The following is a 14,889-nucleotide window of genomic DNA, read 5'->3' as shown; positions in this document are numbered from 1 at the left end:
CCGCCGGGGGGGGAGGGTGAGCTAGTGGCTGTGTGGTGCTTGGTTGCTGACTGGGGTTAAACCACGACAATAGTCAATGTGCTGGATTCACCAGATGATTGAAAATATGTGCAGTGAAACATCTGTGTCTTCAACCAGAAAACAAATGTGGAATTACATGAAGCACATTACAGGCATTATCCAGATTAATTTATAAATGTACTTTGAAACTTGGTAGTGTTTAATAAATCAGATGAAGGACAATGAGAAGGCAAGGCTGGGTTAATGAATAATGCTGCTTTTATGACCCCTTTTTATCCCCATAGTCATTTTAATAATAACAAAAAACCCAAACAAAGCAGGTTTTCCTGTCTATCTGTTAGGGAGAAAAATTCCCTGGTGCTGTCTGTTCTCCATAGTGTAGTGTAAAGTGTCATAGTCAGTGTAAAGAACGGCTCCTATCAGTTGTTGCTTCTTGTATTACTAAGTTGAAAGACAAATTCTAGAGCAGAGTGGCATAATGCTTAGATCTTAATCAAATACATTCATAACTAAAAAAATCAGAAAGTACCTTAGTGTTTTGGGTTTCAGCCGTGGGGTTCAGAAAATTGAGTAGATTCTACTCAGGACTACTTTGTTTAATCTAGTCACTGTATTCAGAAAATTGAGTAGATTCTACTCAGGGCTACTTTGTTTAATCTAGTCACTGTATATTCTTTTATAATTTACTGTGCAGATTGATAGGCAAGCTGCTTTTAAATGTGGTTATCAAAAGTTCACAATTCACCAGTAAGATGAGTATTTATTCTCCTTTTCGTGAAGAGGGATGCTGTCAATCGGTGTTATTTTGCTCAGTGGTAAAAACAACTGAGGTTTTCCCTTTGACATTTTAGGTGAGAGGTATTAGACTATATTAAAAGAGAAAGAACTATTGGAAAAGACACAGCGGCAAGGGGAGGGATTGGAGAGCTCCTTGGAGAGCTTAAACACAGTATTAATTCTAACAAAGGTTCAACAGCATAAAGATCTTGAAAAAAATGCTAGTTTTGTCCTTTTTTTTTTTCCTTGAAGTGTGGTGTTCCCTTTCAAGAGGAAGATGTGATTATCCTTAATGGTAATAAAGAAGATGTGGAAGTATTGAAGAAAAGAATGGAGGATAGAAGACTTAAAAGTAAATTAGAAAAGGTAATCTTTTTATACATTGTTTAAAACAAATTTGAAAGAGTTCTTGTCTGTAGCGCAATTTGCTCTTAGATCGCGTAGCTTTTTCTGCTAATCTTCATGCAGACTGGAGGATTTACTCAGTAAGCTGTGTTGTACTTCAGTGCCACTTTTAAAAGTAATGAGATTGCATGCATATTTTGCTAATAGCATATTGAAGTTGTATGTACTGAAACTGTCTTTTGACTAACAAGCAGTGCATAGTGCTTTGAAAATCAGAGTTTAATGCTATGGGTAAAATGGACAGTGTGCCAGCTACACTTTAGTTTTTTCTTGAAACAAAGGCCTTGTATTAGTTCATTCTAGTAATGAGCAAAATTTTCTCTGTATTTCATATGGTAGTTCCTGTTTTATTGTGATGGTAGGCTCTTAGTTTTTTGATCTCCCAGTATCCTCTGCTGGCCACAGTCAGAAACACAATACTGGAATACGCAGATTCCTGGTGTGATTCTGTAAGACTACTGTCTGGAAATTTTGTCATGTTCTGTGGTTTTTATAGTCCTGAGTGATTACTGGCGATGCTAATTCCCACCATACTGTTGAGGTCTTTGCATTTCTTTTTTTTTTTTTTTTTTTTTTTTAGAAAATCTGACCAGGCAAAATGCCACAGAAATAAAGTCATTGCAGCTTTACTATATACTCTATTGTATACTACTACTCTGTGAAGTAGTAGTTGTTCTGTGGTACTGTACTGTCAAATGACAGTTCTGCACATGGAACTTTTTTCAGCATTGCTATTTTTTTCTGAACTAGCATTGCTGTTCTGGAGGATGACAAAGCAAGCAAAAACTTTAGTGTTGACTCAGTCCAGAGTGCAGACAGATTTAGTTGAATCTCAAGAGCATGAATCATCATTGTCTGACACTTTCAGCAACTGAGACTTTAGATGGAGATTGATTATCTCACCCCTATTACTGCGCTTGATTTTGTCTGCCTGTAGGATTAGATGGCATACAAATGTTTTCCTAGATTGTTTTGAAACAAATACTAGTTTACTTACCAGCGATCATATGATTCCTTCTCATCGTAGGGTCTTTATTCATTTGCACCAATACACCATCATCGGGCCTGGGCAAGAAAAGAAAAGGATGGTTACCCATAGAAATCCTACTGTTCTGTTTCCTCTCTGTTCATAGCCTCTGCTCTTAGTGTCCTGTAGCTTCCTGCGTAAGAGCGATACTGTAAATCTTATGCTGTCTCTTCAGATTTTTTTTTCTTCAGTACTTTGTAATTAAATGTTTGAAAGAATTTTAAAGATAATTTGATGATAGAACATCGCAGATCTCAGTAGATGAGTAATCAACCCCAAAAATAGGGTCGTTTGCACTTGGTTTTCATTAGGAAGGTGGCGCTAACAAAGCACCTATAGCTTTGGTTCGAATAATTTGGAATAGTCTGAAAGCTGGTGCTATCCCCAACTTCTGCACAATGAAGAAGTACCTATGTGAGCTAAGCACTTCTGTCTCTTATGGAGTCAGCACAGTCACTCGTGGTGGTAGACAAAAGGACATCATGCTTTGGTCCTTGGGCTCTGTATGCCTTAAGGTGAATATGCAAATATTTTTTGTTTTTTTAGTGGAGACATATTACAGGCAGGTACAGTATTTGCAGATCTCTCAGCAGGCCTCTTGCATTTCATCCTCAAGTTCTGATGGTTTTTTGCAATACTGCCTTGCCTTGCTGCACCAGCTGATCTTTTTGCAGCTAGAATCAGTCTTGTCTGCTGTCACTGGCACCATTCGCTCTAATCTGAGATCTGTGAGCTCCAGTCCCAGCATTAGAAGACAGTTTCTAGTTTGGGGTCTGTTGGCACTGCTGCTCAAACCTCTTCCTCAGTTCCTTCTCTCAGCTAGGGGAGCAGTCTAAGTGGACCTACTGTATTTGGAGCAGGAAGCACAAACTCCTTTTCTTTATACCCACGAGCCAAAACACAAGGAAGACGCAGCTAGCACTAGTATAAAAAATTATTCAAGCTCAACTATGTTATATGTGCCCATGATGAAATACATATAATATATATTCATTATGTATAATATATATGCATACATATCTTTACAAACATCTCATAATTCAGATGCCAGATACTGGGAGGTAACTTTTCTTTGTAAATGCACCCATAATAACAAAGGTTGGAAGCACCCTGAAAAGAGGGTTTTTGTGTACCCTGAAGGACACCAGCAGAGCCACATTTGCTTTTAGAACAGTAACCCTCTGCCACCACCTTCTGGCTAAGCTCTGCAGCAACATGTGGTATGGCATTTTTTTCCCCAAGCATTAATCATATATTTGACAGCATGGGTTCTCCTAATTTTTATAACACATTTAAATATATTTATTTTCTTTGAGTTTGTGTAGCTTTCTTGAAATACGTACACCATTCTGAATGTATACAGAGTCATCTTTTGTGATAACAACAACAGTGACTGTTTTAATACATCTTTCTTTTTCAGCTTGGCATTTATATAATCAAAGCCAGTAATGGGATTCTTGTTGCTGTTGTTTGGGTTTTTGTGTTTTTTAATCTGGACAAACATAAATTAACTTGGAAAATCTGGTCCACAGATGCTTTTAAAAAATTTAGATTAACTGTTTGCATCATTTCTTCCCAAGCAATCCTGCAACAAAGGGCCCAGTTTTTGAAAGTAGCCCAGGAGCGGTTTTTTTTATTAACTAAATAAAATTAAGTGGATATGAGATGCAGGGTTAGTCTGAAATTTTTATTGAAAAACATCTTTATTGATTACAGTTAACTGTGTCCTGTTTAATGTCGTGCAATTTACTGTCCTGCCATGTGGGTTCAGAGTATCAGATTACCTTAATGATGATAACACACACACCCCCTGCAAAGTATACAAATCAAAATACCGCATCCAGACAGTTTAGTTTTGGCCTGCGCGATTTTCTTTAAGGTGCCTTCAAGGTTGCCAAGGTTATTATTTTTCCATATAGAAATAATACCAAAAGTGTGGAGCAATATTGTGAAAGGAAGAGTTCCACTGTGTAAGACATAAAAATGTACTAAATGGAATCGTGAGTCTATCAAATACAAGTTGGGAATTGTATATCCTTTCAGTACATTACCAGATTTCTGCTTGTGTTGTTTCAGAAATCAAAGAAATGTAAGTCAGCAGAATCAGCTTCTCAGCAGGATACCGCTGAAGGTAATGTCACAGCTGCAATTATGTGTAGCCTTCCGAGTCATGAATCAGATTCATTATTTCATTTTTTTCTTTCATAGATTCTCCAGGTCCATCAAAGACTAAGAATGGAAAGGATTGTATCAATTCCAGTTCTGGGGAAAAGAGGCAGATTATCTTCACCAAAAGTTCAGGTTGGTGTTTATTCTTTAACCTAAATGTGAAAAATGTGAACAAATAGTTCTGCTTTGAAAAATACTGTAGGAGAGATCCTTCTCTGGCTATTTTGTACCATAGTTTTCAGAATCTACCCTCTCACTTCCTTTTTTTTATCTTTCTTGGTAATAAAAGGTCAACTCCTGTCTTCAAGGGAGCCATAATGTCATGGCTCACTTTTTCAAAGAACCCCTTCTTTCAAAAGTCTGTCCTTTAGAGGCTGCCTTTCCAAGCTGGAGTAGGAAGCTGCCTCATGAACATGCACAAAGCTCCTTGTTCAATAGAAACTGTAGTCAATTTAACTTTTTCTTAAAACAGAGCTTTGTTTTACAATCTGCAAAATCTACAAAACTGACTCTGCAGAAAGTGTGCAAAGGCTTCTGTTTATCCATTTTTCCTTATTCTGCCCAGTTTGCCTTTGTCCCATCTGCTATCCATCATCCTATACTTTGAGTAAATAGTCTATAGAGTAGGGACTGACTTCTTGTTGTACTTTCACAAAATACCTAAAACAACGGGGTCTCTGCTCACGCTTGTGACTGGCAAATGCTGTAGTGATGCAGATAACTAATAAAAATAATAAATACTTTTCACTATATTGGATTTTTTTTCACTGTGAAACAAGCTAGACTTGCTTGTTTATGTCATTCCAATCTTGCTCTGCTTTAAGTTGGTGGGAACCAACTTGAACGAATGAGATTAGAGATTCTTATTCACACAGTGATATATAGTTGAGGGTTTGGTATATCTGTTTTGTTGGCTAGGAGGTAGCGTGAGGAGAATTAGTAGTTGTTTTCCTGAAGTACAAGCGGCCAAAAAATCTGTTACAGCAGTTTATTTCAATGAAGTGTATTAAAATGTCCCAAGCTGATGACTTGACTTTTAGTTTTCCGTTTTAGCTGCTAATTTGCTGTGTGTCACTGGGAGCAGTGGAATATAACTTCAGGATGTACTGATGTACCTACAGTAGTCATGCAGCTATGAGTGAACTTGGCAGTCCTTTAGTCCAAAAGATGGTGCCCTCTCTTTATGTAATATATATTACGTTATTTAATGTCTCCAATTCATACTGATGTTTTCATACAGAACTATAAGAATGGGTACGTTTTTAAAGTCAGTCTGAGGTGTTTTGTTTTTTTTTTTTTAATTTTTTAATTCATCCTCCTCCCAGCCACAGAAAAAGTCAATATAATTTGCTTGAAGAATCTGAGAATAGTTAAATGATGAACTGTAGATAAACTATGTGAGAAGCTGGGAGAATTTCCATCAGAAATGCCTTACCTGCCCCCTACTGTCTGTTTTTATAAAGGATAGACTTTAAGAAATATTTCATTCCAGATTATTATAATTGCTCTTGAATGTTTAGGAACCTAGTAATTCTAATGATGTTTGATGCATTTTTCTTTTCCAAGAGTGTAAAAGAAAAAATATGCCTTCTGAAATGTCAGGTCAGTGGTTTATGTTTCTGGCAGCAGTTATATTGACCAGCAAGAGATTAAGAGGAGAGAGGGAAAATAAAGGAGAATCCATGGACCGAGGAATGCCAGTAGCGTAGGAATTAATTTGTGAACATGGCACCCTAAGGTTTCTGGACTTGCAGCATACATATTCATTCTTTCAAATCCAGCATTTGGTAATTCTTTCCAGACAACTATTGGTGACATTAAAAGCAGCATTCTCCAAATATAAAAAGGGTCTGATCTATGATGATTTAGGATTGCACATATAATTCCTATGACTACATGCAGAAATCAGTTAAGTGCATTTTCAGACAGGCTCCCTACGAGCTATTTACATGCCGTTGTGCCTAAGTTAAACTGTGTGTGTAGAGTTTCTGGAGACTTCTGTGTATTCATTTCTTTGCACAAGAGACTTGGCACGTGCTTTTTAAAATACTGTCCTTCAACTTTGGAGAAGATTAAATAGTTGTTAAGAAAGGGCGGGGGGGTTGTAGCAGTAGATATAAGACACTGAGAGAGATGGTATCGGAAACAGAGGGACAGGCATTTTCCTATCCCAAATATAAAATGATGCAGACCATTGTTATTGGTCATAAATGACTTTGCAAAGAATAAAGGGAGGAGATAGATTCCCTGGGGACAGTATGTCACAAGTTTAGCTTTTGTCATTTAATCTCTAAACAATGCTTCAGGGTGGTGGAATACTTTCCTGTTTCTTTCTTAAGACTAGAGTTCAGAGCCATTTTTCACTTAGAGGAATAAATGTTGTCAATACTGAATTACAGTGCAAGGAGTTTACGCAAGTAGGAAAGAATTCCTCTCTCTCCAAGATTTCTAAATGCATTTTGAGCATAAATTCTAAAAGCTAAGAACATGTTTGCTATTAGGAACATGTTTGCTGTTGAGTACAATTATGGGATATATTTGCGATAGCCCTGAAAAAACGTGTATACTCATCTCTGTACACATTATTTCTTAAATGCTTTTTTACGTCTTTATTTAAATACTTTTGTCAGTTGTAAACTGTTAATGCATGCTTCATTCTATTCCTTTTTCTCTATCAGATAATGAAAATTCATCTGTACCAGGAAAAGTCAATAAGGCTGCTTCTACTACTACGAAGAGATCCATTGCAGACAGCGAGGAGAAATCTGAGGCATACAAATCTATTTTTACATCACACAGCTCAGCAAAACGTTCAAAGGAAGAGTGTTCCAACTGGATTACTCACACAGCGTACTATTTCTGAAACAATGATGAGCCTGATTGTAACATTCATTACTGCTTTCCTTCCCTGAGGCTTTTTCTGTACAACTCTGATACAGAACTTTTGTTGTAATCTGATGTTATCTGGAATTACTCAGTTTGCAAGTTGTTTATAAACTTGTGAATAACTAATGAACTTGTGTTAGTTGCAACTTGTGTTAAATAAGAAATAGATCACCAGAGTCCACGTTGTATCAGCAGACCTTATTCTAAAATGATGGATTATTTGCACAAAAATTTTTCTTTTCTTCTCCCAGTTGGATGCTGTCATTCTTAGTCACACTAGCTAGTGTCCTCAGTAGTAGGAGTGAGGGTAGAAGGATCTGCCAGCTGTCCTCTTCCATTGATATTTGCCGCAACTGTAATTATAGTTTTCAACGCATTAGTACAGAAATTCAAACTTTTTCAAACTTTCTGACAGTAAAAAGAGCAATAATGCTTTTCTTTTGTACTAGCTAACGGGGCCCTCAGTAGAACTGGTATATGTTTCTTAAAGGTTCTGCAGGTATTTTCAAGTAATTTACCTTTTGATGGAATATATGAAAGCATAATCATGAAAATGTTTGTACAACATTCTTCTTGTACATATTGCTGTAGCCTGTTTTTAATAACAGAGTATCCACTTGTAAATCATTATCTATAAAGGTGAGCCTGTAATAGTAAGGCTGTTTTTTTCCCAAAAAGGTTTTGGGGGTTTTCTTTGTGGTGGGTGTGTGTTTTAAAGTTAGAAGTATCAGGTCTGAGCTTGCTTTCTTTTGTCAGAGGATCAGAATGCAGTGGAACAAAAGTATGAGTTTCCTTACTTTTGTGCTGAAACGGTAAGGTTCTGCGTACATCTCTGAGGAGCACTTTGCCATTTTGGATTCAGCAGCTTACATGAAAATACGAGCATTTGCACGGGTGAAAGAAAAATGGGTAGGGACAGAATAAGAGCAGGCAGATCTTAACTGGCTTTTTAGGGAGAAACAATTGGGCACCAGTGTCATGCGAGTCAAACCCATTGGTGGCTGATGGAGGGAACCCCCACAAGGCTGGAGTTAGCTTCTGAGAACGTTTCTTTCACTTTGCAGGCAACTGAAATGTGCTGCTTTCACAACATCTGGAGTACACATTGTTTTATTTTCTGACATAAAATTCTTAACAGCAAACAACTATTTGGCTGTTAATTGCTTGTTACAGAAAGATGCGAAGCATAATATGTCACTCAGTTTTGCTTTTATATTTATGCTTTTTATCCCTGTGACATTGATTTAAATAAAACTTGCTCTTGTCATATGACTATAACACTTCATGTTCAGTTGAGCAGATACACAAGCGCTTATTTTGTCAGTGTTGGAACAGAATAACTTTTTATGGGCTTTCCTGTGGCCCTTTTATTATTAGCTTTTTTCCGAGCGCGGGAATCCTTTTAAAATGTTAATGTTCCATAGCAATGATTTAGTGGCTGAATGTTTGAATCCAATAATATCTACATGAAATGACCAGAGGGAGGGATGGAAGCTTTTCACCTTCCTCTCTTCGTCTTTTAAAATTAAAATACGCTTTTATAATCTTGGCACAAACTAACCAGAATAGAAATGCAGAAAGTAGGAGGCTTTTAAAACCACTGCATGATGTTACATTGTTACCTTTGTGTGTGAAAATGATTAATTATCCTCATAATTTATTTTTAAAAGTGTCCCCATTTATAATTGGCAATAGTTAATTGGATATTCAAATGCTGTGTTTATGTTTGTGTAGGTGGTCTCCATGATTCAAGCATGTTGAATGAAACTGCTAGGATTTTATTAGTATTTTGATAGGTATAATTAAAGATTGGCTTGTTGTAAAATTTATATGGTGGTAAGCATTTTTGTTTTCCAAAGATGTGAATGCATATATGCATTCACATCAAACAGTCTGAGGTTTACTTGAGCTTCCAGGAAGCACTCAGCCACATTTTGTATGCATGTCTAGTAGTCAGCTTTGTTCTCCCTGTTCTGTATTCTTTTTCTCTTCGTTATTATCCTTTAATATTTGTTAGTTACAGATAACTAAATTACTGCACTAAAAGATATACTATAGTAGGCCCTTTATTTGCAGTCTGATTCTGTATTGACAATACGTGTTAAAGTCCTATTAGTGTTTTATACGAGTGCATTTTTCCTCTATGGGGGGAATTAACTTAATGCTTTTGATTTAGCTATTACTTTGCTAAAGAATACGAGAAAACATAATACGCAGTTTTGCGTCCCTTTTCTTGATAATATGTTAGGCAAAGTCCAGCCTGTTGACTTGGTAACAGGCTTTCCTGCTCGTTGGGGCATAATAGTGACTTCTTTTTTTCAATCTGACCTGCTCATCCATTGAAAGAAGTTCATGACTACCGTGATTTGGTTAATGTACTGATTCTTCATATACACTTGGGTTTATTATCTGGAGTTGATAGTTTGTGCTATGCCACTTTGTTAGGATTTTGTTTGGTCGTTTACCATCCCGACTTTGTGGATGGAGTTCTTAAAATGTTTACGGTTTATAGAAGTGTTGTCAGTGACTGATGAGGTCTTTTCCTTCCCTTTACAAAAAACAGCTGTGAAGGAATGTGATATATTGTTGGCATGTGATGCAATTCATCGCCACAATTGACTTTTGTTACTGTAAAATAGAGGAGCAAAAAACTGACACTTCTGTTGTTGGCAGGCTGGGTTAGGCAGTTGAGGCTGGAACGTTGACTTGGCAAGTTTTAATAGATTCAAGTGAATAGTTTGCCGGAGGATGTTTGCTTTGTTGTGGTTTGCTTTTTGTGGGGGAGGGCAATTTAATTTTCTTTCAATGTTGGTGAATTTGAATGTTGGTGAAAGTTGAAGACTGCAGAAGTCTTAGAATCCGAGACCTATATTTTTTGAGATGCCACATAAGTCTCCCACAGCATTGCATCCATGTGTCTCTGTTCTGGGGAGTTCACAGAACAGTTAGTTCTGTTTCCATGATGTTCAAGCCTTGGCCTCTCTTCTGAAGAGCTTAAAAAGGACCCAATTAGTGTCAGTTGTATAATAGGGGGATTTTTTTGTGATGTGGAACCTGCCCACTGGGAACTGGACTGGAATTCAACAACTTCCTTCACATAGCCCAATAATCAAATGTTGGTCATGAAACCTGGCCCAGATACGCACTAGTGAAAAGGGACTGTAAAGCTGTATGTCCCGATTTACAGTCCTGTGAACCGCCTGTCTTTCTGCACGCTTGCAGAGCGTTCAGTCCTTTCGATATTGGTACCTCTAAAACTGAAAACCTGAGGGTGTTCGCACGTTCAGACTCAGCGGAGATCAGCCTGGTATCGGTGCTCAATACTGCAGCTTAACCCCCTAGCCATGCCGAATCGGATGTGGTATTTCATGCTGTTTTGCAGGATAGCCAACAACTACCTGTTCCCCTTGTCCCCAGCGATTCATAACAGCATCTGGCCTGGTGAGGCTGCCTGTAGCCGCAGGCGCCGTGCAGCAGCTATGACGTCCTGCTGCAGCTGATACACCAACCTGTGCTCGCCTGTGCCACGTGCTCATCTGCGAAGAGAACCGGAGGTGCCGACACTGTGGCTTTCTGTCTGCGTGGAGGACAGTGAACCTTGCACGCCTTGGAGCTTGCACGCCTGACATCCTGGAGCTGACAAAGGTGGGTTTGGGGTGGGTTGCTCTTTCCCGGCTCCTGCACGCTGCAGTAAAAGGTGACTTTCCTCCTTTACTCCCTAACCTCTAGTACCTCCGTTCTTTGCGCATCTCCTGACCTCACCATATTGCCGGTACCATCGGCTCCTTCCCATGTCAGGCCGGAGGTACGTGCTGATCAGCCTGCTGGCAGGTAGCGGCCGAGCTCTGCAGCCTATCCCTCTGTAAGGGCACTGCTGTTGGAGGTCTTGTCTCTCCAGCCACCTTTCTCCGCAAGACCTCTAAGAACGGCATGTCTTCAAGGCTTTTGTATCTCTGTGAATCTTAGTTGAAATTAAACATTGATTTATAATGTTGCTGATACAAGTGAGGGTGTAGCAGCCCTGAATCTCTAGAAATTTAGACTACAATCCTTCAGACAAAAAGCAGCACCCCCAACAGCCATCGGGAAGGCAGAGTTGAAGAGGAGGAACACGTGGTATCTGTTCTGGAAAGACTGGAATTTAGTGACATCCTGCTGATAAAACTCTGTAGTTAGTGAATAGTAAGCCTCAAGGGACAGAGTTCATTCTGTAAGGATATGTTAAAGTTTATTTCCCTTGACTATTTTTTTAGAAGTAATCGTAGAACTATCTTCTCTCTAATGAGAATAAAGTTTGAGAGGCATACAGTGGGAAAATGCGTGTGGTTTGCTAAGATGGTTGGGAGATTTTATTGGAATCTCAGAACCTCTCTGCTTTGGTCTCCAACTTGCATGCCATGAGATCATCACATGCCTGTCAAACTGACCAAAAAAAGCTTAAAGTTCCCTTTAAAACATGATGCTTGTTTTAAGTATTTCTTGTTAATGTCCTATCCTTAGCTAAACTGAAGGACCACAATTGTCTTTAAGTGTCCCGTCTTGCTTGCTTTGCAGCCTAGATGCCAGTTGCAGTTGGTATATTTTGCGCAAGATTCAGAACTGGGGTGGCCCTGCCAAATAGTTTCTTAGTTGCATTTAAAAGTAAAAGGGCTGTTTATACACTACAATCCACAGAGGGTCTGAAATCAGTATGTCCTAAGATGAATGCAAATCATAGACAAAAAGTGTTTTGTTGGAAGGCTTCACAAATATGGAACTGATTACTGCTAGACAGCGCAGATTTCCTTCTGTAAGATGGAACCGATATAATTCCTTCCTGACAGCTAGAAATTATAATCGAGTTGGGTTTTTTTTCTGTTTTAAGCTTTACCAACCTTCAAAATGAGCAAGAGGGATGGAATCCTAATCCATCTGCGATGGATGGAAATTCTGCCTGTAAGCCAGGATTTTAGTCTAAATACCCATCCAACTGCCCAGTTACTGTGGAGGTACTGCTAGCAATTTCATAGCTGTGGTTTTGTCAAGCATTTAACTTCATGTGGATTAAAATATCTCTTACAGGTCAGTGACAGAATTCAATTTGCAAATTCACCACAGATCTTTTTTGGGGAAGAACCAATTTCACTATGACATTGAATAAAATGAAATTCTCTTTTTCAAATGTTGCCCTACCAGCTCTTTGTAACGCATCCAGCAGAACTCAACCTTTGTGTAGTATTTGCGATGTCTCTGAGAGGTTTTCTCAAAAGTTAAGGGTGTGAGTTGGTGAAAACCAACCCCTTCCCCCTGTAGAAGCATTCATCTGTCAGACCGCACCACTACTTTTTTTTCACCCAGTTTTTCGCTTGTTCCTTCTCATTTGCCTCCTTCATTCCTGTTGCCTACGGAAATCAGACAGCGCTTTGCTTGATGATGATCAGGAGAGCAGGGAGCGGGGAATGATCAGGGTGATCGATGCCCTGGTTTGGCAGCCCTGTTTGCAATTTGGGGCTGATTTGCATTTGTTACGCAGCCAAGACGGGCTGCCTCACCCAGCTGAGCTTCCTTCATCTTCTAGGCCATGTCCTGAATTTGATGGCGGTTTGAGTCAGGATAGGCTCGTAGCTTGTCACTGTATGGATTACTTATTTTTAAAGAGCAGAGTTGTATCCACGGTGGAGAACATCAAGATGTCCCATCTCTTTCCTTTCCATGTTACTGGTAAGAAGGTGTTTCCCTCTTCCTTCTGTGATCTTGGATGGATGGCCAATCTTTCACTCCCTTCTCTCCCATGTAAGTGATTTCCCCACTGTATGAGAATGTCTTAAGACTTAATTATTATGTTCGGAGGATGGAAGATGTCCATATCAGGGTACAGTGTAATTTGTAAACAGAAGACAAGGAATGCTTTCCCGTGGGCAAAGGCTGACTTGACTCTGGAAAGATGTTGTTAGCCTAAAATAGAAACAATTTGAGAGTGTAAGTTTTCCTCACAGTCATGAATGTCACATTTTTATGCCACGAGTTTCCTCTCTTTTAATTAAAAGTAATTCTGAGGAATCACTTAGTATCCACTTCGCAGTGATAAGTGGGGTTTGCCGTATTAGCATGGAAAGGGCTGCATTGAACGGGATGGGTGTAGCTTCAACTTGCCTACAAAGCTAAAGAAATGCAAAGCAGCTTATTGCTCAATTATGCTGACTTTAGCAACTAGGTAGGACAAATTAAAAAAAGAAAAAGGGAATATCTAGTCTCAACCTGGGTATTTAATGGGTCCCAAAATGTGCTGAACTCTTTAGTCTAAATGGGCTCTTTAGTGTGGTGTCAAATAAGTTAAAAAGCAGGGGAGCTTTACAAAGCTTCCTTCATTGTTTAAACTTGTTTAACTCATGTTAAGGCTAATGTACATTTATTCAGACTGACAAAGTGCTGAATTTACACAACAGGGTAGTAATAATTAGGTCAGATACTTTTAAATGGCATTGGGGGGGTGGGAATACTTGACTCTCTTATGCTTATGAATGGAAATGGTTATTAGCACGGGCCAGGCCAACCGCAATACCTGCATATGCTCTTCTCGCCCCCCAACGATTCCCCTTCCACGTCCGACGCCGAGTGCCGTGTCCCAGCTCCTGGGACTGTTCTGTTCAAGCAGCAGCTGCCGGTCAGGCTTTGCGTTATGTGTTACTTGTGAGAACATGGTGTTCCTCATGTGATTACACGTATTTTTTGTAAGCCCATAACTGTCCTTTGAAGCAGGCTCTCCTCTGCCCTGCTGGGATCTGACCGAGACCGATAAACTGCACTGACAAAGATGAAAACTCAGTCATTAAAACTGCATTGCCTGTTCAAGCTTATGAAGTTGAACTCTATTCTTTCATGGTGTCCACTTAAGACTACCTAGTTCTTACACATTTATCGTAAATGTGTCCCTTAACTATTAGCATCCCTACGGTTCGGCGATGAGGTGTCCGTATCTCGCACCTTTCTCAGAGATATTTGGTGCTGGCGACTCCTAGGACAGAATCCCGGATTAGTCCATGGAGCTGATTCAGCACAGCAGGATTTGTTTCTCCAAGAACGTTTTTTCTTGGCTTTCCTAATATTTGAACAAGCACTCTTGTTTAATTCAGTGAAACAGAATCTGCTTGCATTTGAATTGTGGTCAGCAGCGGGCATGCTGGGCTGGTTGGATCTCTTAAGCTGTAGCCGTTTACTTCCCCATTGAGATTTAAGCTACTCATAGCTCATTTGGTTTGCATGTTTCCATACTTTAAGGAATCATTAAACAGTCTCAAACACACCCGTCGGACTGGCTGCAGCGGCTGCCGCCAGCCGCGCAGGGCAAGGTCCATCGGCAGAACCATCCCAGCACTCCCGCGTTTAAAAACTGCAGGGAAGAGCCGGAATCTGGCTGAATGGGCGAAGATTTAGTCACGCACCCCCCAGCTACCTGACGGCAAGTACCTGTGAGTGTATATGAGGGGGTGCTCCCGGTGAACGCAGGCTCCAAAGCAGGGAGCGGGCATAGGTGCATCCGTAGCATCCCCGGGTGGGAGAGCTGGTGCTGTAGAATTGAAGTAGGAGTTGCTGAGCTGAAACCGCGGCAGGGTGGGTCACCGAAC

At 39.6% G+C, this 14,889-nt stretch overlaps 1 protein-coding gene across 1 annotated transcript in view; it reads left to right on the top strand.

Annotated features, from left to right (window-relative positions):
- Positions 1-9,114, top strand: part of RTFDC1 (replication termination factor 2 domain containing 1) — a 33,625-nt gene extending 24,511 nt beyond the window's left edge. Inside the window, exons 6-9 of the mRNA XM_009274075.1 lie at positions 1,051-1,164; positions 4,307-4,361; positions 4,439-4,531; positions 7,078-9,114. Of these exons, the coding sequence (XP_009272350.1) occupies positions 1,051-1,164; positions 4,307-4,361; positions 4,439-4,531; positions 7,078-7,262 (447 nt within the window). The 3' untranslated portion in view covers positions 7,263-9,114. The remainder of the gene's footprint in view (positions 1-1,050; positions 1,165-4,306; positions 4,362-4,438; positions 4,532-7,077) is intronic.
- The last annotated feature ends 5,775 nt before the right edge of the window (positions 9,115-14,889 follow it).

Source organism: Aptenodytes forsteri, unplaced genomic scaffold (genome assembly GCF_000699145.1).
Source record: "Aptenodytes forsteri isolate BGI_AS27 unplaced genomic scaffold, ASM69914v1 Scaffold159, whole genome shotgun sequence".
NCBI classification, from domain to species: domain Eukaryota; kingdom Metazoa; phylum Chordata; class Aves; order Sphenisciformes; family Spheniscidae; genus Aptenodytes; species Aptenodytes forsteri.
This window is presented reverse-complemented; position numbering and strand designations above follow the sequence as displayed.